This window comes from Acinonyx jubatus, chromosome B4 (genome assembly GCF_027475565.1).
Source record: "Acinonyx jubatus isolate Ajub_Pintada_27869175 chromosome B4, VMU_Ajub_asm_v1.0, whole genome shotgun sequence".
Taxonomy (NCBI): domain Eukaryota; kingdom Metazoa; phylum Chordata; class Mammalia; order Carnivora; family Felidae; genus Acinonyx; species Acinonyx jubatus.
Window position 1 is genome coordinate 113,480,660 of NC_069387.1, and position 27,066 is coordinate 113,507,725.

The 27,066-nt window shown below is 39.4% G+C and overlaps 2 protein-coding genes across 12 annotated transcripts in view; one reads left to right on the top strand and one right to left on the bottom strand.

Moving 5' to 3' along the window:
• Positions 1-16,020, top strand: part of PLXNC1 (plexin C1) — a 147,405-nt gene extending 131,385 nt beyond the window's left edge. Inside the window, exons 24-31 of the mRNA XM_027071096.2 lie at positions 4,703-4,757; positions 7,204-7,235; positions 7,333-7,440; positions 8,585-8,748; positions 10,599-10,746; positions 13,622-13,762; positions 13,855-13,929; positions 15,110-16,020. Coding sequence (XP_026926897.1) covers positions 4,703-4,757; positions 7,204-7,235; positions 7,333-7,440; positions 8,585-8,748; positions 10,599-10,746; positions 13,622-13,762; positions 13,855-13,929; positions 15,110-15,214 — 828 coding nt within the window. The 3' untranslated portion in view covers positions 15,215-16,020. The remainder of the gene's footprint in view (positions 1-4,702; positions 4,758-7,203; positions 7,236-7,332; positions 7,441-8,584; positions 8,749-10,598; positions 10,747-13,621; positions 13,763-13,854; positions 13,930-15,109) is intronic.
• Positions 16,021-18,809: 2,789 nt separating this feature from the next.
• The window catches only part of CEP83 (centrosomal protein 83), a 215,810-nt gene continuing 207,553 nt past the window's right edge, over positions 18,810-27,066 (bottom strand). For all 11 annotated transcript variants that reach the window (XM_053226613.1, XM_053226615.1, XM_027071100.2 and 8 more), the window contains 3 exons: positions 23,088-23,191; positions 19,932-20,121; positions 18,810-18,982 (listed from right to left, as the gene is read on the bottom strand). In XM_053226613.1, coding sequence (XP_053082588.1) covers positions 18,878-18,982; positions 19,932-20,121; positions 23,088-23,191 — 399 coding nt within the window. In that variant the 3' untranslated portion in view covers positions 18,810-18,877. The remainder of the gene's footprint in view (positions 18,983-19,931; positions 20,122-23,087; positions 23,192-27,066) is intronic.

Genomic DNA, 27,066 nt, shown 5'->3' on the forward strand with positions numbered 1-27,066 from the left:
CTGTCCTGGGTGTCCAGAACCACATGTATGATTTGATATGTGTGTTGGGAGTGTTCTGATGGGGCCCCTTCCAAACACGCCAATGAACACTGAACTTCCTTTGCTAATGGACTGAGCAAGGTTATCCCTCTGGCCCCGAGAAACAGGATTCCTTTATTATCTGCCTCCAGCCTTGGGGTGTCAGTGGGAAGAGCTAAGGGGGTAGGTGGGGAAAGCAAAATTGATGAGTGGTTGTGGGGACAACGCTGGTTGAATAGAGTTCTGCTTTCACATAATACCATTTTAGGAATGAGGGATACCAGTAAGGGTTTCCATGTGGTGATGTGTATTGATTACTGTGTTTTCAGTTTAAGAAAAAAAGTATCACAATATTTCATAATTTTCCATACAATTCTTAGGCTGAAATTCCAGCTTTCCTCTTAGACTAAGCAATATGAAATTACCAACATTTGACCATTTTTACCCATAAAAAATGGCGGTTTTGTAAGACTAAATATAAATTCAATCTTCTATATCTAGAAAATCTATCCTTACGGAATTTTCTTCAACTCATGCCACAAGGATAGGGTTTTGCCACAGAGAAGTCCTACCTTGGCTTGCACGTGATTTGGAGGATGTGTACCTCCTGCTGATTTCAGGAGTGATTTTAAATTGTCGACCTGAGTCCGTTTAGCCTTGTGCGGTCACAATTCCTAATTCTGATAATGGAGGAGTCTACGGTTTTCTCTACCTTGTTCCAACATGGGCCAGTCATCATCGAAGGGGTATCGCCTTCTTGTCTCATTGAATCCTGGAGCACTGTGAGACTGGGAGGAATTTAATTTGAAATTGCCGTGCGCTACCAGTTCTGCTCTGGGCTGGAGAAACATTCCCGCTGCAGATCCATCTAGTGACATTAATCTTTCTTTGATTTAATTTGGTTTTCATTCCTAAAGTAGGGGCCCAGAGGCCGCTCCCTGCCTCACAGGAGTACAGGAGGATTAATGAGTCACTCTCAGGAAAGCATTTGGAGCTCCTCAGATGGAACAAACAGTATCATATTTTTAACACTTTAGATTCTGTGGCACTTTTCAAAACGGCATTTCTGTCCTTAACTCAGCAGCAGCTGACTTGTGCAAAATAGAAAATGGAAACCTTATCCCCCCACCAAACATCTGTAAGTGAACTAGTTTCTGTCTTACGATGGTGTTAAAGTGTCACGTGGGGGGAAATGTTCCAGCCCCAGAGCAGCTGTGAAAGTTAGAAATACACTCACACACACATGCTCAGACACACACACAACTCAACCACTAATAAAATGCTTTTACACTTGCTCTCGGGAGATCATTTCAGAATAAAATTTCCGTGGTACAAGCTGTGTGTGCGCTATCTTAATGCCTGAGCACAGTGCCAGCAGTGAGTCCTTGCCAGCTCTTGAAAAGACATTTGAACCTTTGGCAGGGCTGCTTATCGGAAAGCCCATCCGTGGTGTTTGTGATTATAGGGTAAGGGTGCTCACGTTTAGCAAAACAAAGCGTCTGACGGTAGTGGAGTATTGGCTCAACACTCAACAGGATCCATTTGGGATTCATTCTTTGACAATTACCCAGAATGAATCACCAGCTTCCTTTTATAAAAAGATATTTATTGGCTTAGAAACAGAGCATATCCAGCTCTTCGTGGGGAGGAATTTTAGAACTATGTTCAAACATTCTCATAAACTTGGTGTCTGAGTGTTGCTAAGAGGGTGCCTGCACAGAGTGTTTGCTTTAATTGCATCAAATGTGGAGGAGAATGGAAAAAGCAGCCAGAAAACAATGAATGGCTCAAGGGGAAAGAGGAGGAGGTTTGGTAATAACAGCAGAGTCGAAGAATTCAATAAGAGTCCAAGCTGGAGACACTTTTCAGAGACCTGACGGCCCAGCCAGCCTCTGCCCAGCGTTCCCCCTCCCTGCAAGATGTGAACACCAGCAGTTGGAGGCCTCTGGTCTAAACTTAGCAGCTGGCTAGACACAGCTGGCTGGACGGCTGTACTCAGGGCCTCTGCAGGGCTGGCTCTCGCCCCGTGTTCCCTCCTCTGTGGGTGCAACCTGAAGATTAGACCTTAATCCTTTGGCGCTTTCTAAGCAGGGTTGTACACTCTGATAACCAATGCGCAGCAGGCCAGAAGAGAAATTCTAGGTTTCTACTTTTTTCCAAATGGAGGAAGGCTAGGTCCAAAGTAGTATTAGAATTCAGACCAGACTGAGGACTTCAGAGTGGAGGGAAAAAGCACTCAGCTGACCATGTTCCGAAAAGACAGGGTTAATCCTCCCTCCATAGTCCCAGAATGAAGGCAAGGATTTGTGTATCCTTGACTTGCCTCTCTTCAAGGTTCCTTTGTCTTACATTTTTGTGGACTAGCCTCTCAGAATAATTTACTCCTCACAAGAAGTGAGGCCTGCCCACTGCTTCTTAGCACCTAGTCCCCTTAGCCTCAAGGGCGCTTCTTCCCCCAGTCGGTCGTGGGGGAGTGCCGCGCTGGAGGGCCATCCGGCCTTGGCTTCCATAGTCCCGAAAGGCCTCAGGTGAGAACTCCTGACTTGATAGACAAAAGAGGGTATGCGCGGGCCTTGCAGTAGTGTGTCAGTGTGGTAAAGGCATTTATTTGTCAAATTGTGTACATTTAAAATCTGTGGCAATTTTTTAGCAGCTCTATTGAGATATAATTTATATACCATAAAGGTCACCTTTTAAAATGTACAATGCAATGGTTTTTGGTGCATTTGCAGAGTTGTGTAGTCATCACCACAATCTAATTTTAGAACATTTTCATCACCCCCAAAAGAAACCTTGAATTCATTAGCAGTCACTCCTCATTCTTCTGACCCCTGCTTTAGGCAGCTAGTAATCTACTTTCTGTGTGCATAAATCTGTTCTGGACATTTTATCTAAATGGGATCATACAACATGTGGTCTTTTGTGGCTGGCTTTCATCTAGTATAATGTTTTTGAGGTTCATGTTGTAGCATGTCAATACTTCTGTCTTTAGTGTATGGCAGTTTTTTGTAATATATTCACACAATAATACAAAGTCATTTTAAAACGACTGAATTGCTTGTAGCTGCAACAGTGTGGACACACATCACAGACCTTAAGATGACCCCAGGAAGCCAGATCTATACACACACACACACACACACACACACACACACACACACTCGTAGTTGACCCTTGAACAATGCAGGTTTGAATGGTGCAGGCCCACTTACATGCAGATATTTTCCAGTAAATACAGTACAGTGCTGTCAGTGTATCTTCTCTTACGATTTTAATACTTTTTTCTCTAGCCTTATAAGGATACAGTATGTAATACATACAACATACAAGATATGTATTAATTGACTTATTGGTAAGGCTTCCTGTCAACAGTAGGCAGTTAAGTTTTGGGGGAATCAAAGGTTATATGTGGAGTTTCAACTGTGCAGGGGGCGGGTACCCCTAACCCCCATGTTGTTCAAGGGTTAGCTGTACTATATAATTCCATTTATATGATGTTCAAGAACAGATGGAAGTCAGAATAGTGGTTATCTCTGGCTGAGGATGGGGTGGTTATTGACTGGGAGGGGATAACGGGTACTTCGTAGGACCTTGAAATACAATTTTTATCCTCACGTGAGTAGTGGTTACACAGGTGTATACTTAACATTTATTAAGCTGTATACTTAATATTAGTGAATGTGAAGTGCTTTCCTATAAGTTATACTTAATTGTAAAGTTTTTATTTAAAAGTATATGCAATTTTTATGATTTTGCAAGCTTTTTAAAAATACGATATTCCTGCAGAAAAGAGAACAAATCATAAGTGTACTAGTGGATGAATTATCAGAAAGTGAGCACACCCTGTAACTACGACTCAGGTCAAGAGAGAGAGCATTATGGGTACCTCAGAAGCCCCCTCCAGGCCCCTCCCAATCACTAACCCCGCTCTCTTGTCCAAACATCTAACATCATAGTTTGACTGTTTTTGTGTTTGTTTTAGCTTTACGTGATTGGAATCACATAGTATGTATTCCTCTGTGTTGGGCTTCTTTGCACCTTACCACTGTGAGGTTTACCCATGCAGCGTGGAGCAGTAATTTGCTCATTTTTCACTGCTTTATATTCTGTTGTATGGACATACCCCAAATTATTTATTCATTGATGATGTGTGGTTGTTTCCAGTATGGGGCAATCGCATATAGTTTGCTATCAGGATATGCACTTATTTCTGTTGGATATATACCCGGATGTGAAATTGCTCTGTGATACGGTAAACACCAGCTCTAGTTAACACAGCTTTGAACACCTGTTTCAGCATTTCTGAATACAGTAGGAACCTCAAAAACATAGTGGCCCAAGCCTCTTTTGACCTCTGAGACGCTGGGATACTTCCTAACACAGCCTTGTCTTCCCCTCTGCCCGGGCTGGCCCACCTCCCATTAGCCCTATGGTGTGTTGGCCCCCCCTCTTCCAGCCTCACTGCATCTCACTGCCTTGTCTATGTCCTTCACAGGACTGTGAGCTCCTTGAGGGCAGAGACAGTGTCTTCATCACCATTATAGCTCCAACTTCCAGCACATAGAAGTTCTTGATAAATATTTAATAAATGAGACAATGCCAAGATCCAGCCAGCCATCTAATTCCTGGATGAAGTTGAGAAATGTATTAAATAAACTCATATATTTTTTATCTTTGCTTTCAGATATCAAATGGATCCACTATAAAAGTCTTTAAGAAGATAGCAAATTTTACTACAGGTAACCGATATAATGTTAACCTTTTGTTCTCACCCACTTTTATATAAAGTATTGTTTTTTGCCTCTTTCAGATGTTTTGTCACAAAAGTGAGATTGAGTTGTTTCTATGTAATTCTCTGAAACTGGAGAAAAGCCATTTTGATCTGTTTCTATTCCTAAGAACGTGAGCTTTGCAAAAAAGAGGACAGGAACCAGTAAATAGCAGTTGGCCGGACTGCCCAGCAGAAAGGAAGCTGCTGCCTCTTGACAGCCCTGAACTCAGGGCAGAATCTCAGCCTTCCTCACTCTGTTCCAACTCCTCAGTAGGATGGGGGCTAACAGAGAAGACCCCTCTGGCAAACTGAGAGGGAAGCCGGTAGATAATCACACAGCCCTGCAAGCACTGAACAAACAAGATAATCCACTTAGAAATCCAAATCTCCTTGCGATAGCAGCTGCAAAATTCCCAGAAAGCGGAGTGAGGCAAACTAAATGGGGAGCTTTTATGGGAAAGTCAATGGGCTAGCCTCTAAACTCTCTACCCACCTCCTTGATGGTCTCAGGAAAGGAAGGCATTGTGACGGTGCCTTGAGAAATTCCCTAAATCCCAGTCTAGGTTTGTCTCCAGAGAAAGGATACCCCAGCTAAGACACTCTGTCCCCAGCCCTTGGAAAGTTTCTGGGCCTCACCAACAGCACTTTTCACACATATTAACTGGAGGGGAGGCTTCCTGATTCCTAGATTCAATACTAGGAGCGGCCTCATAGGTCCCAATACCTGGTCAGTACAAACAGAGAATGCAGGGCCCCCAATTAAATAGAAAGGATAATTTGGTAGGTTGTAGGAAACCCCTGTGGGGAACCTCACAGTCCATCATTAGATCTGGCTATTTAGTGAGAGAAGCCATCTTGCAGAGGGTGGCTGCCATTCTGGCATAGGGAATTGGTGTCCTTGTGTTATAAAAAAGCAGAACTTTGTATTTTAAGCTTCAAAGATCAGGGATCTCACATTTGGATCTCTTCATGGGACCTCAAGGCAGTCAACGTCTCTGTTTCTTCCCTGTCCAGTTCAGCTGAGAGCCATTATTTTGATCACTCTCCTCCTAACCCTTCACCTTCTCCTGTCCCTGTCCCCTATTTACTACCCTCTCTGTCATGTCCCAGCCCTGGATGAACCCAATACTAGCCTTTCCTAAACCTATATCCAGGCAGCCACTGGAGGAAGGTACACAACAGCATAGCTTGGAGTCACTATAATTTCATGGTGCCCAACATGACTGGGACCCTCAATGCAGCCTACACCCACTAAATTTCTCTAGGTAACTCACTCTGTGTTCTCCAGAATTCTGCCTTCTCTCCTCAAAGCTCTGACCTACATGGCTCTATCAGCAGCAGACTTGATCCTGTACGTCACAGAGAAAACAGGAATCAGAACTCCATCAACATCTAGCACCAAACCTACCACCCTACCTGCATCTGCCCATTTCTTCCTGTGCTCCTTCCCACCCCCACCAGCATTCCAGGATTTCCTTCCTCTTATCCAAGGCCAGTCTCTCACCTGTGTCTTCAATCCCATCATTTCCAACCTTCCAAGCATTCTTACACCACAGACAATCTTCTCTCACCTAAATTTTCTATACCTCCCCACTTACTACAGCTTTTGTTAGTGTTTCAAGGTATTCTAGTCTCCTTCATCTTCAAAACAAAAAACCTAGTCCCTTGATCCTTCTTTTCCATTTACCATTCCCTTTACTACCACATTTCTTTCAGGACTGTCCTCACCCTGTGTCACTGTCACACTTGCTCTATAAACTCCCAACTTATTGCCCTTCTTTCAGATCCCAGGAGGGGTCACGTTCCTTCCACCTTAGGGTCTTTGCACCCATTCCCCTTCTTCCATTTGCCTGGCTAACTAGTCATTCATTTAGGTTCAGCTCCAACACCCCTTCCCCTGAAAGACCTCCCAGAGTAGGGCCGGCCTTTGTCAGTTACTTTCTTAGCATATACTTCTTCAGGAGCCTTATCACAGTTGTAGTTAAATAATTGTATAATTAATAGTATGAAGTCTCTCATTGGCTAGGATGTAAATTCCACTGGGGTGGGGGGGTAACTAGGTCTGTGTTAAGATTGCCTTTTGCCCAGGAGCCCCTGGCACTCAGTAGATGCCCCCAGGTACATTTGTTCATGAGTGGGGCTTGAACTTCTCCCACTCACCCAACGAAGGATCATTCAGCCTGTTTTAATACTTCCAGGAATAGGGAACCTGCTTCCTACTCCCTGGCCCGTTTGTTCTTCACGTTGTTAAGATCTTAAGATGCAACAGGGTAAAAAAAAAAAAAAAAATAGCTGTGAAGAGCTCAAGTAACCTCTTCTGTTTATAGCACAAATGGGGCATTTTATGAGAAGGCCAATTAGCCCGTGGTTGTTTTTTTAATAGACTGTTTTCTCCCCCTTTCTCTGGCATTCAGATGTGGAATACTCAGAAGACCACTGCCATTTGGTGAGTTCAGTCTTTCTTGTGCTTGCCGCTGAACTGGATGCCTTCTGTAGCATGAACGGTCTCCTTGGGTAACGCTTCTAGTCTGTCTTCCCTTTAGATTTTACCAGATTCGGAAGCATTCCAAGATGTGCAAGGAAAGAGACATCGAGGGAAGCACAAGTTCAAAGTAAAAGAAATGTATCTGACAAAGCTGCTGTCGACCAAGGTACACTTAACTGTTCTGGGAGTGCTTTTATGGCTACCTTGGGGGTATATGATGTGTTTGACTTAATTTCCACTGAAGTGTGAAAATGTTACAAATCCCTTGTGCCTTCTAGCAAAGCAAAATGAAAGTTTAAATGGTAAACACTTCCTACCCTCCTCTTCTTTTTAGAAACTGCAAAGATAATGGCACTTTACAAATTTTGGCTGTAGTATCTTCAATCAGGGATTTAATATTGTTCCCAGTCCTTTACCCACCATTTCACTATTGTTGTTTTTTTAGGTTCATGGTGTAATTATTCGTTTTTATTTGTTCTTATAGAGGAGCAATAAAACTCCCTTTGAATTGCAAATAAAATGAAGGGTGGGGTCAGTGACGGCAAACCTACTAAATCTTTTTTTATTTTTCCACTTTAAAGTTAAGAATTCTGTTCACATGTAAAAGTGTCAGATGTGAAAGCTGTTGGAATACCAAATCAGAAGCAAATTTTACTTTATCTGGCTTTTAGTGAGATTAACAGAAGTCTGTGGTGATCCTTTTTTTTCCCCCTGAAATGACTAGCAATATAAATGCTATTATCTACACCTGGCCCTGGTCTCCTGATGGGCATGCTTCTTCAGATTATAGCAGAGGGTATGCTGAGAGCTCAGTAAATTTGTTTAGTGACTAAAGGACAGCCAGAGCCTCTTGATTTTCTCATCTGTCCCACAGAGATCTGCCTATTTGTCTTTTGTAAAACACTCAGATGCTTTGGAAAGTAGAGAATAAAAACCTCTGATGGAAATACATGCAACAGGAACAATTCTGGGAACTGAGCAACATTGAGTTTTTCTAGGCTGAACATAACTAATAAGAGCTAAACATCCCTGGCTTCTTGATCTATGCACGTAGCCCTACAACTGACATTTCAACTGCTGGAGACTTCTACGATACCCTCATTGTTGACTAAACCTAAACCTGGGCATGGATTTTCAGGATGCTTGACCCACATGGAGTGTTGGCCTCATTTGATAATTTTACATATTTTCTCTTCAGGTTTTTTTTCTGTTTTGTACATCATTTTCTCTGAACTGGCATTTCATTTTCTATTGTATTCAAAACTGCTACCCTATTTTTTAAATCTCCCACGTCTGATGCTCTCTTTCAGGTGGCAATTCATTCTGTGCTTGAAAAACTTTTTAGAAGCATTTGGAGTTTACCCAACAGCAGGGCCCCATTTGCTATAAAATACTTTTTTGACTTTTTGGATGCCCAGGCTGAAAGCAAAAAAATCACAGATCCTGATGTCGTACATATTTGGAAAACAAACAGGTGGGAACAAACAGTATGTGATTACTGACTGTTTTCAAGAATCTGGGACAGAATCTTAACCAAAAGGAGGGCATGGATAGTTACAGAAGGATTCATTATCCCTAGATCAGAATCTTTTGGCTTGGTAAGCTATCATGTCAAAGCAGATTCGTCCTCTGTTACTATTTTTAACAAGAACAAAACCCTTCCTATGCTGTGATCCTATTCTTTAGGATAACATAAACAAACCTTATCTTTAACGCATGAAAAAGACCTTGTAAGGAATGTTAACCTGACCGGCAAAAGATGAGAAATTAGTATTTTGTGGTTTTATTATATAATTTTCCATTAGAGAATACTCAATCCCTTTGCAGTTACCAAACTGTCTGAATTCTGATTCTACATAGACATTTCTGCTTTTATTTGAGCAAGTGCAGTACTCAGATATCATGATAATTAGCCAAAGGACTGTTTTGTTTTCTAACGTTTTACCTGGTTGCCTGGTAAGGCATCCAGGTTTGTTCTAAATTTCTCCTCAGTAAAGAAACAGCTCATTACCTCTATTTGAAATGTTCTGTGTATGAACTGAGTAAGACTCGGTGTTAAGACATGATAGAACTTTCCGGCACAATCGCAAGCCCTCCCGAACACTGAGGGTCCACAGACCATTTTAAGGAAGTATTACAAGCTGAAGTGCCAGAGCTCTGGGTCTCATCTTCTCCCATTGAATCCGGGTCTGTCCCAGCATCTACCCTGGCTCCCTCCCATCCTGTGCTCTAGCCTCTGAATCCCAGGTGCTGCTGCTGTAGGCTCCCCTTTTTGCTGTGAAGAGGGTGGCATCTGAGCAGGGGCAGTAGCCAGGACAGTAGAGCTGAGGAGAGGCCCAGCATCCTTATGATGGAGGTAATTTGCTAGGCCAGAGTTGAGATAATGGAAGGACTCTGAATGATTCCCAAGTTCATATTCAAGTATCTGAGTACCTACTATATGCCAAGCACTGTTAGGTGCGGGAGATGTAACAGTAAACTGAACAAAAATCCCTGTTCTCAGAGAGCTTGCATTCTAATGGGTGGAAGAGATGATAAATAGGTAAATTAGTAGTATATTAGAAGGTTAGTACAGTGGACAAAGCAGAAAAGAAGGATAGAGAGTAACAGGACAGTGGTCAGAGAAGGCCTCAAGGAGATGATGACATTTGAGTCAGGTCTTAAAAGAGGTGAGGGCATACACCTTGAGACTGTCTGGCTAAAGGCACTTTCCGGAAGATGGCAGAAGTCCTGAGGTGCAGCCTTGCCTGGGATGCATGAAGACCAGCCAAGAGGCCCACGGTGGGTTGGAATGAAAAAGGTGAAGAGTAACAGATGAGGACCCAGGCCCAGATCACGCAGGGGCTTTATCCCGAGGGGGATGGAGAGCACAGAGGGTTCTGAGCAGAGGAGAGACCTGATCTGACTCTGTGTTAAGATTGCTGATAGTTGTGGGACAACTGAGAGCTGGGGGCTAATAATGCAGGCGGCTTAGGCCAGGGTGTGGCACTTAGAGGGGGTGAGAAGAGGTCAGGTTCCAGACACGTGATGAAACGTTTTCATGGGCAACCGTCGCCTGCTATAATCTAGAACTATCGGGAGAAAATTCTCGTCAATGGCCACCTTTGAATTTCTCCCGTTCTAGTCCTCCCTTCAGTGGCGCTTGTCAGGTTAACCCTTTCTTGTTCTGAGTGGTGCTGCCATCTGTTGCTTGGTATATTTGGCAAAGCAGACTTGCATACTTCAATAACAAGGGCAAAAACGTCCGTATGCAAACTGTGATAAACAGAGCATCCGCCTCCTACGAAGGGCTATACTTGAAAAGAGATTTCTCTCTCGGAACAGCCTTCCTCTTCGCTTCTGGGTAAACATCCTGAAGAACCCTCAGTTTGTCTTTGACATTAAGAAGACACCACACATAGACGGCTGTTTATCTGTGATTGCCCAGGCCTTCATGGACGCATTTTCTCTCACAGAGCAGCAACTCGGGAAGGTAAGGCCTGGTTTTAGTATCTCTTAACATGTCATCCTGTGAGTCTGAAGCATTCTTTCTTCTAAACAATTGGTCTGAACCACAGCAGCTAAAAAGAAATAGTCCATGGTAGTCACTGAAGATCTGCTTCTCTTTAAAAGCTGTCCCATTTACTTTTAATCTAGTTTTTTTTTTTAATGAATACCAAAATAGACTATTATCCCCTTTCTACTGCAAAACTGTGCCTGTAAATACCTTTACCACAAATTATAAACTATAAACCCAAAGTGAAACTACAGAAATTTGCTTAGCTAAATTAATCCCATCTGAATACAGCTGATCCTTGAATAATGGAGGATTATGGGTGCCAACCCTCCATGTACTTACAAATTATCTGTAACTTTTGGCTTCCCCAAGACTTAACTATTAATAGCCTACTGTGGACTGGAAGCCTTACTACTAATAGAAAGTCAAAATAACATGTATTTTGTACATGTAATATGTGCTATATACTGTATTCTTAAATAAACTAGAGAAAAGAAACGTTCAGGAAATTGTAAGAGAAGACATATTTACAGTTCTGTACTATATTGAAAAAACTCCACGTAGAGTAAGAGCCGACCCACATAGTTCAACACCATGTTGTTCAAGGATCAGCTGTACACCTAAGAGTCTATTTGAATATAACAAATTGCTCATGGGTAAGAAAATCTTGCCTGAGATGTCTACCACCACCAGTTTGTCAATTCATAATCAAAACATCAATATTGTTTTTCCTACGGTTTTCTTTGCTGAAAAAAAGCCTCAGGAAAGCAAAGAAAGATAAAAATACAGAGCAAACTCTGAAAGGGATGTTTTGGTCTTATTCGAGCACTCCAAATGTATTAAACTGAGCAGTATCTGTACCGAATGGATTTCAGGCAGTCTTTCAGTGCTGAGCAGTGTCTCCTTGGTATATGGAATTTGAGAGAGTGCCTGGGGCAAAAGGTGGTTGATGTTTCACAGGTGCCTCAGCTTCCTAGTCTGAATCTAAACTCACCCTCACCACGATTTCTGCAAAACACACCTGTCTTTACTTTTGTCTTCCTAGCATCGCCTGGTCTCTCAAGGTAAACTCCTTCCCATTATCTTCAACGCCTTCTTCTTCCTCCCTTCCCCTAAGTGGTTACTGCCCACTGCCATCTCCAAAATGTCTTTCTTCTCATTCTTTGGCCCTATCCCTTCAGCCCCTCTCCACCCATATAACTGCCTCGGAACTGGTCTCCTTGCCTGTGCTGTCTTTTTGTTTTCACTGTGTCTCAGATTATCTAAAGCTTAAATCTGATCTTGTCTGTCTCCTGCTTAAAAATTATAAATACTTCCCATTACCTGCCAGGTGAAATCTTCCCAGTACCACACGGCCCTTCCTAACTGGGCTTCAGGTCTCTTTTCTGGCCGCCTCATTTTCTTGCAAATTCCATATACCTTCTACGCTACAGCTTTACCTTTCCCAAACTTACCATGAACGTGTTTTCGTATCCCTTTCCTGTCTCATAACCCCTCTCTTCTAGTAACACCCTACTTATTCATTCATTCCTTCAACAAACCTGACTTCTTAATGTGTACCAAAAACTACAGGAGCCTATGATCAGTCTAAATATACCTGCTTTGTGAACTTTCCAGCTCCATTTCCCATGCCCTTTCTTCATTTGACCAATGCAACAAAAACACACTGGAAGACACTAAAATGCTTAATTTATTCACAGTAAAAAATGGTTAACTGACTAGCTGAACTATACCTTATGTGGTTCTTGTGATTACTATGTTCGTGGTAGCTATTATTACCCTCATTTTATAGATGAGGAAATCAGAACATCAGTTCTGGGAGGCCACAAGTCTTGGTGATGATCCCTGATTTGTCCAACTCCACAGCGCTTTTCTTTATACTCTGCTACTAATTACTGGTATCACAGTAAGCACTGTGTTAAGTTTGTCTTCCCAAGTAGATTAGAAGCTTCTTAAGGGCAGGTACTGGTCGTCTTTGACTCTTTACATTCAGTGCCTGCCACAGTGCCTAGCTAAATACATTTACTGAATGAATGATCACAGGATTTGTGGGTTTCACTTAAACTTGAAAAGTACAAAAAAATCTCTGTAATATCTCAGTGTCAGCATCCTTCAAAATGATTCAGCCATTGATATGGCTATTCATGCCCTCAATACATTTAAAAATGTACTGGGACATTAGCCCTATCATTAACTCAGCTATCTTCCCTGAGTAGGAATTTTTAAACTTTTCCCTCAATTTTTTATATTACAGCTATTACATAAAAACACTCAAACTGACAGGGAACTTTTGTGAAGTCAGACATCAGGGCCCCCAGCACTAATGACCATGTACTTCCTTGAGAATGCTAGAAGATCTTTATAATCTAATAAAAGGGGTAAGCAGAAAAATCCACCACTGCCAACTACTTACCACTTTCATTGTTACATAAAGGGCTCAATCAGACCTACAATCAAGTCTTTTATAAATGCCAAAATTCACTGGTGGGTGAAGATGAGAGCAAATGTTTTAATTCAGGCTTTTTACAACCATTAGTAATGAACTATGACTGAAATAAGTTCCGTTGTTACAGTAACTCAAAATCATGCAAAAATAATAATTTTAGCTCTTTTATGAGAGGAAGGCAGAATATATTAGCATTTAATTCGCCTGAAAAGAACAGTGACTCACCAGAACTATCTGGATAGCAGTCAGTCATTCAATCAACAACACTGATGAAGGCCCACTGCATGAAAAAGCTTTGTTACTAGGAGGTCGTGATAGTGCTGGAGGTTCAGCTACATTGTTACTATTATAAATTCCCCATGGTGTTTTACTCCTGGCCATGGATGCTTGTTTTTGTTTTCGTAGGAAGCACCAACTAATAAACTTCTCTATGCCAAGGATATCCCAACCTACAAAGAGGAAGTAAAATCTTATTACAAAGCAATCAGGGATTTGCCTCCATTGTCATCTTCGGAAATGGAAGAATTCTTAACTCAGGAATCTAAGGTATTGCTAGAAAGTAGAAATAAGATAACATTTGTTACTTCTGTCTTGAAAAGTCATTTCAGAATCTCTCAACAAGGCTTTCTTTCTTTAAGAAACATGAAAATGAATTTAATGAAGAAGTGGCCTTGACAGAAATTTACAAATACATCGTAAAATATTTTGATGAGGTAAGATTTTAAATAACATTTCAAAAAACTGATATGAATCAGTCGCCAGGATTTGGTTGTAAAGCATTCTACCGGTCTCAGGACAGCTCTGGCATCCCTAATGGCCAGAAAGGGAAGCCAGGGAGCCTGTCTGAGATGGGGGATCCTGGCACCAAGCCAGACCCTGCACGTGGCTGTCCCCTTACGGTTTTATCATGCTGCCCGCCTTTGGACCAGCCTGAATTTACATTTGAGTTCATGGGGTCTATAGCCACACTGACTCAATATAACTTTGATGAGTAAGTAGTGGTCCTATTAAATAGGGCCAGCTTATGCTTGATTGTAATCTGCTAAAATGAAAGCTAAGCTTGTTAAATTGCCTAGATTCTGTGTTCAACAGGTATATGAAAGTATAACATATTTCTAACTTAAGCAACTATTTCAATAAACCATTCTCCTTTATGATTAATTCTCCTTAATCTGGATTTTTTTCTTTGGGAATTCACACAGACACAGTCATCAGATGCGCTGTTTCCAAATATATGTTAATTCCCCCTTCCCTGATTCCCCCCCACTCAGTCATGCTGGGACAGGCTATCCATGTCACTGGTGAGAATAGCTCACCAATTCCATTTGCTACTTGAAGATCAAGTGAAGCGCTAAGGTAGGGTAGAGGCAATGAGTTCCTTAAACATGATAAGCATCCCTCTTTCCAGGGGCCAGGGGTTAGAAGGGAAGCACTGGGGAGGGGAGGAGGGGAGAGGAGGCACTACACTGCCCAGGAGGGGAGGGGAGGGGAGGGAAATATTCAACTCTGACCAGGATGCCCCTGCCTGCTGCATTTAAGAAGAAATACTTGCCTGCATGTTGGCTGCCCAGAATGCTTGCTGTGCTTGGAATGGCTGTGACATAATGCATAAACCAGGGCCTTGGAAGTCTGGCCCCATATTTGTAAGCAAATAGTTGGTATTTCTTGCTAGCTTCTATTTTAAGCCAAAGTGTTGTTGATCCTGTGATAATGACTTAGCAAAACAACTTGCAAAGTGAGTATGTAAATGATCGAAGAAAATGTTGGCATCTGTTTCATACAGATTTTTACCACTCACGGCATCAGGAATGCAAAAAAAAAAAAAAAACCCAAAAAATGGAAATCTAATGCTAAGATCACAATATCTAAAATAACTGTTCTAATTGTCAACAGATTCTAAATAAACTAGAAAGAGAACGAGGGCTGGAAGAAGCTCAGAAACAACTCTTGCATGTAAAAGTCTTATTTGATGAAAAGAAGAAATGCAAGTGGATGTAAGCACTCTGGGGACTGGCTTAATCTGGCAAAATTCTTCAGACGACTTGGGAGCAAAATGGCTACTTGAGCTACTCTGTGTCGTTACTTTTTAAAGTTTGCACATAGGTTCCACTTTGAGCACTGTCTTTTAGAGACGGAGGCACATGCACAGCTTTTAGAAAGCATACCAACCTTGTGCCTGTGCATATACCGTAGGAACCTTTCTGTAAATAGAGTTGAAGTGGTTGTTGCAAACAGCCTCCTTGTTTACAGAGAATACAGGGCCAGTAAGCAAGTGTCAGTATTGTAACTACAGTCTCCACTTAAGCACAATGATGTAAGTGGTTTTGTTTGAAAACTACAGTTATGTAGCACTTGTGACTACACTGCACCTCTGCAGAAAGGGGACACTGCCAATGATCAAAAGGAAATGTGAACTGAGTCATTTGGAAACAAGGTGGAGGTGTTAGGGCAACCTCGAGGATTTGCAGCATTGAAACTTTCCCCAGTAGTTCTTGGAAAAGCTGACCGCAGAATTTGGTAGTGTGTACACTTAGCATTCGTGAGCGTGTGTGTGTTTTTAAACCAAAAACTGACAGTGTTGCAACATTGTTGAAAGGGCTCGTGTTTTTCAGTGGTCATGGACTGCACTCCATCAGACTCACCTCCGTTTCACTAAGGAGCTCTAAAGCAAGGAGAGTGAGGAGGCTTTATTTAAATGCAACAGCATTTTACTCACTTTGTCCTGATGTATGTTCCCTTTTTTTTCATTTTTTCATACTAAATGTATTTGATAGTGGACATGTTGGCTATTGTAAACAAACAAACATTATTTCTGTCTAAAACCTTGGATCAAAACTATCTGTAGAAGAGTAACTCACTCCCCTAATCCTACGTTTCTGTACTTAGTGTCTCCTTGCTTTAGATTTCTGGTGAACCCTGTGGTTATAAATACTTGTGTGTGATATAAAAAAAAACAAAAAAAATTTTACATTTCATGAAATTGCTGTTCACACTGGAGTATTATATATGAATATATATATTTGAGGCCCAAGGCCTGAAAAATATTAGTATACAACTTGGTATCTTAGTCTTACTATGTACTTTTTGAAAGTATTCCTCACAAGAGAAAGAATTCAAAATACTCATTTTACTCATGCCTTTCTTTTTAAAGAACTCCCTGTCCAGTTCTACCGTAGTCTTTTTATTGCTGATTTTTTATTCCTGAATTTTTGCTGCTCATGACCAATTTTAATACCACTGTGTTTTCCTATTAAAAGTAAAAAATGTGATTGGCAACTCTCAACTTTCCTTGTGGCACCTTTTACCCTTGGTGCTCCAAATCCCAGATTAAGGAAAGACATTTTTTCAAGTAGCAAATAAAACACTCATCATATAGTCCTTAAAATCATTTACCAACACTGTATGGGATATCAGGAGTTGAATGTGAATTTGTCTTTGAAAATGAAATTCTTGTTGCTCCTCAATATCTGGCAAAGAGTAAGAGGTGATACCTCAACAAACTGATCAAATAAGCAGTCACTGCCCTGATAGGTACCTTCCCAATCCCATCACTTTTGACCATTGTCGGTCCAATAGACACACCTCAAAAATACTACCAAATAGGTTACTTACAAGTATCAAGGTGAGAGGTCTGCTCCCCGCGTGAGGCTGCCTCAGTCTTGATGTGAAGGCGTTCGTAAGAGAATAACAGGAGGACAGTTGAGAGCCAAGGGTAGGAGAGTTGCCCAAAAGACTTCCCCTTCTTTAGGGTACAGAAATGCTATGAAAAGGATCAGCTACAGCTTTATCTACGTGTTTAGTAAATGCTACGTGAGGGTGTCCCTGTCCAGCTCTCTGGCACAAGAGTCCCGTGTGGAGCCTTACCTCCTCTTCCAGGGGCTATGCTGCTGGGAACTTTGGGCAAGTCACTTACCTCTTTGTGCCTCAATTTCTGTATAATATTTCTAACCTACCTCACTGAGGTGGTGTGAAGATTCACTAACGTATGTAGCGTGTTTGTCAATCCTCCAGTGAAAAGCACGATCTAGACCACATCTTGGATCACATTAGCCAAATACAGTAAATGGCCAAATTAGATGTGTGCTGAAGACAATCAGTCACTGGGTCTACATTAAACAGCAACCAGAGAAACAAATGGCAAACAATTTCTATTTTCAAGTTTCTTTGCATATTTTTTTGGTGCAAACAATTCATTTATAAACTTTTTTTTCTAACACTAGTGTCTACAGCAGCATTTAAAAATTAATTCTGTTACCTTTTCCGTATTAGGGATTTAAAGTCTATTTCTTATTGTATACCTGATTGAAGCTGTACTTGGAGATGAATGTTTTAAATGTCTATATCCAAAAATAAACATTTTGATGTAAAGGTGGCCTGTTTCTGTTTTCCTTCAAATGTTCTAGTTATAATAGATTTTTTAAATTCTAAGTGGCCCCATGGAAATTACTTTTCAGCAACAAGGTGCCACTGCGTCTGGGAATAAGCGGTTCTGTAATGCAGCAACTGACTCCAGTTTCTTTGACATGGTATTAGGCACTGCTCCTCCACTATCTACCTGGACCTTTGATCCTAAAGACTTCCAGATAATGAACATTCCACTTAGTTTGGAGGATTTGAGCTTTGCCTTGCTGATGTGAAGTTATTGCAGCAGACTTCCTTAAAAAGAGGTTAGGGATGCACAGAGATAAGACATTTGTAATAATTCGGTTAGATCCCAAACAGTAGGAGGCAACACTACTGCTAAGGGACCCCAGTGGGTTCAAGTTTTACAATGAATGGCCCTTGTTTTACACAACAAATTAAATCATAGGATTTAATTATTTGTACTTTGTGGTTTTCAGTTAGAATAGAAAATAACATTGAGATTTTTCTACATTGCTAAATACCGAGTGTATGCTCAAAATTAAAAGACAATGTAGAAAAATATTTATTAAGTTCTTTAATTATATGCACACAGCTTTTAGAATGGTAGCATTGTATATTTACACGTCTTAACGTTTTTGTTTTTTTTTTTTAAAAGTTATTTATTTTGAGAGAGAGAATCCCAAGCGGGCTCCACACTGTTACTACAGAGCCCAATGAAGAGCTCGAACTCACTAACAGTGAGATCACGACCCAAGCTGAAATCAAGAGTTGGACGCTTAACTGACAGAGCCACCAAGGCGTCCCGAAGTTTTGTTTTTTAATGCTGCCTTTAAACTTTTTTCTTTTTTTTCAAGACCGAGGTTTAGACCTCTTGTATATGGTAAACTGCAGAATGTTTACTGCCCGTTACTGCCAAGCATCTCAAAGTGGCAGAAGGAATCAAACATGGGCATATTCCAGGTAAAATGCCAAAAAAAAAAAAAATTCAACAAGTGAAATTAATAAAATAATTTAACAACTTGATTCTCTAATTTTTTTTTTTCTTTTCTAACATTCTCAAAAGAGTTGTCAATAAATATTCTAAACATCTCTGAAGGGGTTTTAATGTTTCACTTATCCTGGGTATAATCCTAAAGTCCTGACACTGATGCAATGTATCATGTAGCTGGTACCTTTTCTTGAGGCACAAATGTTCTGGCAAACAGGAATACAGTATCTAAATGCCACATACGTTAAAACTTCAAGCTTTATTGAGTCACAGTGATTTCATCCCTTTTGATCTTTTTTCCATGAACATCATTCCCCAGGAGATCCAAGTTCCTCTAGTTGCTTCCTTTGTGTTGTTTCTAGTTCTTCTAGTCTTTTGCGAAGTAGAGAGAGTTCCCTTTGATGCTGTTCCTCCTTAAAAGCACCAAAAATGAAAAACAAACAAAACAAAACAAAAAAAACAGAAAAATAGCTGGAAAAAGAACTGTTAGGCAACAGCCTCGGTGCCTCTTTTACTCAGGCCCTAGAAGATCTGGCAAGGAAAGGATAACCATTTCAGCAATCTAAGAACACAGCAGTATGGGCTAGACTACTAACTAGTCCTTGTTTCTCTCCCACCTCAGGCTCTAGCCTTAAGCAAAACACAAAGTCTGTTCTCCTATCTAGGTGTAAAACTCACCAGGGAGTAAATTAGAAGAATACCAATTCAGGGCCCAGGCATACTCACTTGCCTACTTTCTAACAAGGCTGGAGTTTAATAGCAATTCATTATAAATAAAGCACTTGGTCTGAGATTCAACTCAGTGACTAAAATCTTTGGTGCTTACAATATTATAAAATATAATTACTTATTAACAGTTAATCTTTTGAAAACCATCCAATCAATTTGATTCCTTCACTATCTCAAGGACCTGATACAGTAGAACGAGCCCAGAATTTGGAATCAGATTTATATTTGATAGTCAACTCTGTCACTTATTACCTATGACCTTAGGTAAGTCACTTCCCCTCTGACTCGGCTTCCTTATCTATAAATTGGGAATCATAACACCCTTCCCTCAAAGTATTTTCCATTAGGATTAAATAAAATATCATATGGAAAATGCATAGTGCGGAGTATTAGTAAATGCTTAGTAGTAGTTGAGTGAGTCAAAGACCCATGGATTAAGTTTTTTCTTTTCAGTTGCCCAGTAGATTTCACTTCTAGCAACATCACTAAAGGATAGAATAGATTCAAATCCACTTTGTTTCTCCCACTAATTTCTATGGTAAAGAAAGATATGAATGTTTAACTCTGAATTTAAACAAGTAAAAATTAACAGAAATGTTAGTGACTTTTTTTCTGTAACATAAATGCTCATACCTGCATATGAGGAGGAAACGACAAGTCCATGCCTGGAACCATGGCTGATGACTGAACACTAAAAGGATTGATGGATGCTGTTGGAGGTATGTTAGGAACCAAAATTAAACTTCGAAATTCATTATGTCTTCTCTGTATGTCCTTTAGTCTTTTTTGAAGCCTTGTATATTCTTCAAATGGAACATTTTGTCTTAAAAAAGAAAAAAAGTGTTTCTGTTCTTTAATACAGTTATACTGTATTGAAAAACAGGATGATTCACAGAATATAATTTTAAATTGGAAGAAAAGGACTTCAAAATTCTAAGATTTATCTGTATATAATACATACATAAAATTCTATTTATCTAGAAAAGTAAACAGAAACATGACATCTTAATCACATGTATAACTGTTGGCATTGCAGGCTATCAATTCATTTTAAAGTTTTACTTGCCAATTAATCAAAGATTAAAAATCTTTTGATACTTTTACTTTCACTTGCACTCCACTCCCCCAACCCATGAATCCTGAAAGTGTGCCTTATTTTACAGAAGGAATCAAATAGGAATAGAGAAAATACTACGTTGAATCTTAGGACATTGCCGTTTTTATAGGTAAAATATGGTCAAATATATGAAATTTCATATTGTTCAACCTAATTTTTAAAACCGTTGCTAATGACAGGGATGAAGCTACCCACTTTAGGGAAAACTATTTGGATAAAAAAGGTAACTTTTCAGGCCTTTACATATCATCACCTTTTTGGACATGAATTTTCTGACCATCAACCACATCAGTAATAAAATATAGTCTTCAAAACCACTCAAAAGTCTAGATGATCTGTGCCATACTCACCCAATCTTGAATTGATAATATTTCAAAATTAATGGTTATAGAAGACGTAGCAAATTGAATTTTGTTTTAGAATGAATTTGGTGGCTTCTTACTTTGGAACACAGTATTATGAAATTGGCATGAACTCCACAGTCTATAAACTTCAGGTGTTCTAAAAAAACAACTGTTCCCATTTGGTAATAATTACACTGAAGAATGTCCAGTGCACATTATAAAACATCAACAGCCAATTTCCATTACAGAGAAGTCTGACACTTTCTAAATGCTGAAAGGCTACCACTAAAATTAGCTGAACTTGTAAAATTTTTATTTATTTATTTATTTATTTATTTATTTATTTATTTATTTTTAAAGTTTATTTACTTATTTTGGGAGAGAGGCAGAGGGAGGAAGAGAGAGAATCCCAAGCACGTTAGGCACTGTTGGTGCAAAGCCCAACACAGGGCTCAATCCCACAAACTGTGAGATCATGACCTGAGCCAAAACCAAGAGTCAGACACTTAACCGACTGAGCCACCCAGGCACCCCAAAAAGTTTTTATTAACTTCAAATAGGCCCTACAATGCCACTACTACTGAGTCAATAAGGTAAATTGTCTCTGTTTAAAAAACGCTAATTATGCAGATTATTAGCTATGTTTGTAACGTAAATGAAAATCCAGAATTTAGGCTCAATATGTTTTCACACCAAAAAATCAAAAATCTTGATTCACAGTTCTAGCCACATTTGGGAACTATGCAATGTTGCAACTATCTTGTTTCAGTATTAAGAACTCACACCACTCCTGGCTACCAAAGCCAGTGACCTTTCCTATGAGTCCCAACCATAACAAAATGCCTGGCATGTGTTTTGGTTTGAAGGGATATTCAGCCAGAAAAAAATAAATAAATGAATAACAAGGATAATGAACTAGGAATATAACAAAAAGTTTTAGAATTCTTTTAAATGTGGGGCGCTTGAGTGGCTCAGTTGGTTAAGCGCCCGACTTCAGCTCAGGTCATGATCTCACGGCTTGTGGGTTCAAGCTCTGCATCAGGCTCTGTGCTGACAGCTCAGAACCCAGAGCCTGCTTCAGATTCTGTGTCCCTCTCTCGCTCTGCCCCTCCCCTACTTATTCTATGTCTGTCTCCCTCTCTCTCTCTCTCTCTCTCTCTCTCAAGAATAAACATTAAAAAAGAAAAAGAATTCTTTTAAACATATATATTTTCTTTATTTAGAGAGAGAGAGAGAGAGAGAGAGAGAGTGTATGTGAGCAGGGTAAAGGCAGAGAGAGAGGGAGAGAGAATCCCAATTAGGCCCTGTGTGCTGTCAGCATGGAGCCCGATGAGAGGCTTGAACCCACGAACCATGAAATCATGACCTGAGCCAAAACCAAGAGGGTAACCCTCTTGCACTATTGGTGGGAATGCAAACTGGTACAGCCGCTCTAGAAAATAGTGTGGAGGTTCCTCCAAAGATTAAAAATAGCATTACCCTAACGACCCAGCAATAGCACTACTAAGAATTTATACAAAGGATAAAGGACTGCTGATTCATACGTGCACATGTACCCTAATGTTTACAGCAGCACTTTCAACAATAGCCAAATTATGGAAAGAGCTCAAATGTCCATCAACTGATGAATGGATAAAGAACACATGGTATGTATATATAATGGAATACTACTCGGTGATGAAATATAATGAAATCTTGCCACTTGCAACAACATGGATGGAACTGGAAGGTATTATGCTAAGTGTAATAAGTCAGTCAGAGAAAGACAGACATCCTATGTTTTCACTCATATGTGGAATTTTAGAAACTTAACACCATAGGGGAAGGGAAGGAAAAATAAGTTACAAACAGAGAGGGAGGCAAACCATAAGAGTTTCTTAAATACAGAGAACAAACAAACTGAGGGTTGATGGGGGTGGGGAGTTGAGGGGGGAGGCCAAGGAAAACGGAAGATGGGCATTGAGGAGGGTACTTGTTAGGATGAGCACTGGGTGTTGTAAGTGATGAATCATGGGAATCTACTCCCAAAGCCAAGAAGACTACACTGTATACACACTGCATATTAGCTAACTTAATCATTAAAAAAAAAAAAAAAAAAAAAGCCCAACATTGTTACTCTAGGGAATTGCAAATAAAATAACAATTAGTTACATGTTCAAAAAAAAAAAAAAACAAAAAAAAAACAAGAGTCGGATGCTTAACCAACTGAGCCACCTGGGCACCCCTAGACATATAGTTTGAAAGAAAACAAAGTGCATTATACTCAGAATCAAAGCTTTATAATATTAAAGTCACTACATGGGATATGTATTTATACAAACACAGTACCTATTTAACACCTGGTTTTCTGTTTCTAATTCTTCTCTCTTTGCCTCTAAGATTTCTACTTTCTCCTGCAGTCTCTTCAATTTGTTTTCATGAAGGGATTTTCTCTAGAAAAAAAGAAACAATATGGACAAGTACATTAATACAAAATCTCCTATTTGAACAAAATATAGAGAGAATGTTTTACTCAACAAGAAATTTTACTTAGAGATAAGTATTTTCAGTGAATACTAGAAGAAAAAAGATTAATAGATAGGATTCTCATTGAAAATTGCAAAGATAATAAGCTTCAGATGTACAAATATGAATGCCAAACCAGAAAATGGGTATCAATAACTAAACTGCTGCAAATAAAGTATCTAAAAAAGGAAGGAGTCAAATTTTACTAATGAGCTTGCCTGTCACCTGATAAGGAATCACAAGTTCTTTATTTTCCCCAAAGATATGTGTTTTTAAAAAGAACTAAAAATTAAAAATTAAAAGCATGCTTACCATTGATAAATTGCTACCAAAGCAGCAAAAGATCAGAAAGCTTAGATTATGGATGCGTCTCAGTTTGAAAGTATGCCTTTTTAAATATTAAAAAGAAAAAAACTTAAACTTTACATAGGGAAAATTTTCTAATATGGAAAAATCAGTGTATAATGCAAAAGTAGTATATTAAAAAATTATTTTTTCATTTTTGTCAAGAGGCTATTTATTTTTTTTTACAGGAAAATACATATAAATGTTGCAACTCACTTAGTAGCTATAGACCTTTCAGGTATGCACAGAATGTAAATATAGAGCAAAATGTGAAACCACAAAGCAAATGCTGATACTGTTACCTCATAGGTCAAGAGCATGGCCATACCACAAGTGCCCCTACCCTTCCTCCTTTCAATCTCTATTCCCTTCTGTCCTCTGAAAAGGTAACCAATTTACTTCAAAAGCTAATTTTGCCTATTTTTGAACTTCATCTGAACAGAATCATAGTCTTTTTCAACTGTTTTACAAATGGCTTTTCTTTCACTCAGATTGTGAGATTTACTCATGTTATTGCTTACAGGAATAGTTCATTGCCGCATGTTGTATTGTACTTACAAATATCACATAGTTTAATATATCTACCCAGTCTACCACTGAGGGCCATCTGAGTTATTTCCAGTTGAGAAATAATACTGCACTGGGCATTCTTTCTCATGCTTCCCATTGCTTGCCATCCTCCAGCACCCTAAAAGGTTGCCTCCTGCCTCCCACTTTCTACCCTGGCAAAGGAACTACTCTTCCGTCCTTAACATAAGTATATACTTATATGTTTACAGGTAGTTTAGGACTCTGTCTATCCACCAATCTACCCATATCAAAAAAAAAAAAAAAAAAAAAAAGCAATCATACTATATACTCTTCTGTATATGGGTTTGTTTGTTCAATATGTTGTCTAATTGACTAAGCCATTTTATTGTATGGCACAGTTATTTTCCATTGTTATGTTGTCATCCGTATTATAAATATACAACTTATCCATTCTCTTTTGATGAAAATTAGAGTTGTTTTAATTTTAATTTAATCTGAATAAAGTTTCTATGAACATTCCTAAACATGTTTTTGGTGGATATATGTACTCATTTCTCTTGAGTATATACTCAGGAGTGAGTCACAGCTTTAGTAAATACTGCTAATTGTTGTTGTTTTTAAATTTTTTTTAATGTTTGTTTATTTTTGAGACAGAGAGAGACAGAGCATGAGCAGGGGAGGGTCTGAGAGAGAGAGGGAGACAGAGAATCCAAAGCAGGCTCCAGGCTCCAAGCTGTCAGCACAGAGCCCATCGCAGAGCTCGAACTCACGGACCGTGAGATCATGACCTGAGCCGAAGTCAGACACTTAACTGACTGAGCCACCCAGGTACCCCAATACTAGTTTTCTAAAGTGGTTCTATTAATTACATGCCCACCAGCAATATATGATACAGCCACTATGGAAAATAGTAGGGTGATTCCTCAAAAAATTAAAAATAGAACTACCATAGGACCTAGCAACTTATACACAATTGAATATGATTCAGTCATAAAAAAGAAATCTTGTTATCTGTGACAGTATGGATGGACCTTAAAGACATAATGGCAAGCAGAGAAAGAAAAAATGCTGTATAACCTCACTTATCTGGAGAATCTAAACAAACACACAAGCAAATGAACAAGCTCAAAGACATAAAGAAGAACTTGAGGGGCACCTGTGTGGCTCAGTCAGTTGAACGGCCAACTTCAGCTCAGGTCATGATCTCGCGGTCCATGAGTTCAAGCCCTGCGTCAGGCTCTGTGCTGACAGCTCAGAGCCTGGAACCTGCTTTGGATTCTGTGTAACCCCCTCTCTCTCTGCCCTTCCCCCACTCATGCTCTGTCTCACTCTGTCTCTCAAAAATAAATAAATGTTAAAACAAATAAAAAAAGAAAAAAGAAAAAAAAATTGGTGGTTGCCAAAGGCAGGACACAAGGGGTGGACAAAATGGGTGAAGGAAGTCAGGAGATAAAACCTTTAGTTATAAAGTTCCAGGGATGTAATGTGCAGCATGGTAACTATACTGTGTTGTGTATTTGGAAGTTGCTAAAAGAGTCAATCTTAAAAGATCTCATCATGAGGGAAAAAAAGGGGTTTTTTTTAACATGTATGGCGATGGATATTAACTAGACTCATTTATTGTGATCATTCCACAATAGATAAAAACATCAAATCATTATGTTGTCCAGCTGAAGTTGACATGTATATGTCAATTATACTTCAAAAAAAAAGGTTGTTAAACGTTGTAATAGCCTAAGAAGGCAAGCATAGCAAAATGATTCACATGAGTAAATTTAGTTATTATTCATAGAATTGCTAGAAATAATAGGATAACCAAAAAAAATAACTGTTACTTGACCTTTTTTCCAGCAATTTTTAAATTGTACATATTAACAGTTTGATAGATTTGTATTTTTATTCATACACAATTATGTCATATGTGAATGACAATTTTACTTCCTCCTTTCCAATCTTTATAAATCTTTTATTTCTTTTCCTTGTCTTATTATACTAGCCAGCACCTCCAATAAAATGTTAAAAAAAAAAATGGTGATAATGAACACACTTGCTTTGTTCCTGAACTTGGATGGGTGGAGGGAAGCATTAAATATTTAATCAATAAGTATGATGTTAGATGTAGGACTTTTATAGGTACAAAAATCCCTTCTATTCCTATTTTGATGAGTTTATCATGAAAGGGTGTTAAATTTTGTCAAATTATTTTTATGTGTCTGTTAAGAAGATCACAATAGTTTTTTTTTGTTCCGTTACAGTGTTGAGTTATAGTAATCAATTTTGAATATTAAGCTACCTTACATTCCTAGAATAAACCTTACATTTCATGATATATTACAATTTTTATACATCATGGGATTCAGTTTGTTAATATTTAAGATTTGTATATTTGCTTATGGTATCTCTTTTTTTATAATGGCTGTGTTGGGCTCTAACCTTATAAAACAAGTGGGGATGTTTTCCTTTCTTTTCTATTTTCTGGGAAAGTTTGTGTTAAGAATGGTAATATTTCTTCCTTTAGTATGTGGAAGAATTTATCAGTGAAGCCAAATGAGCCAGGCATTTTCCCTGCAGAGGTTTTAAATTAAGGATTCCATTTTCTTTCTTTCTTTCTTTTTTTAATGTTTTATTTTATATTTGAGAGACAGAGAGAGAGAGAGAGAGAGAGAGAGAGAACATGAGCAGGGGAGGGGCATAGAGAGGGAGACACAGAATCTGAAGCAGGCTCCAGGCTCTGAGCTGTCAGCACAGAGGCCGATGCAGGACTTGAACTCATGAGCAGTGAGATCATGACCTGAGCCAAAGTTGGACGCTTAACCAACTGAGCCACCCAAGCGCCCCAAGGATTCCATTTTCTTAACAGATACTGGACTATTCAGATTACCTAATTCTTCCTATATTGGTTTTGTTAAGATGTTCTTCAAAGAAT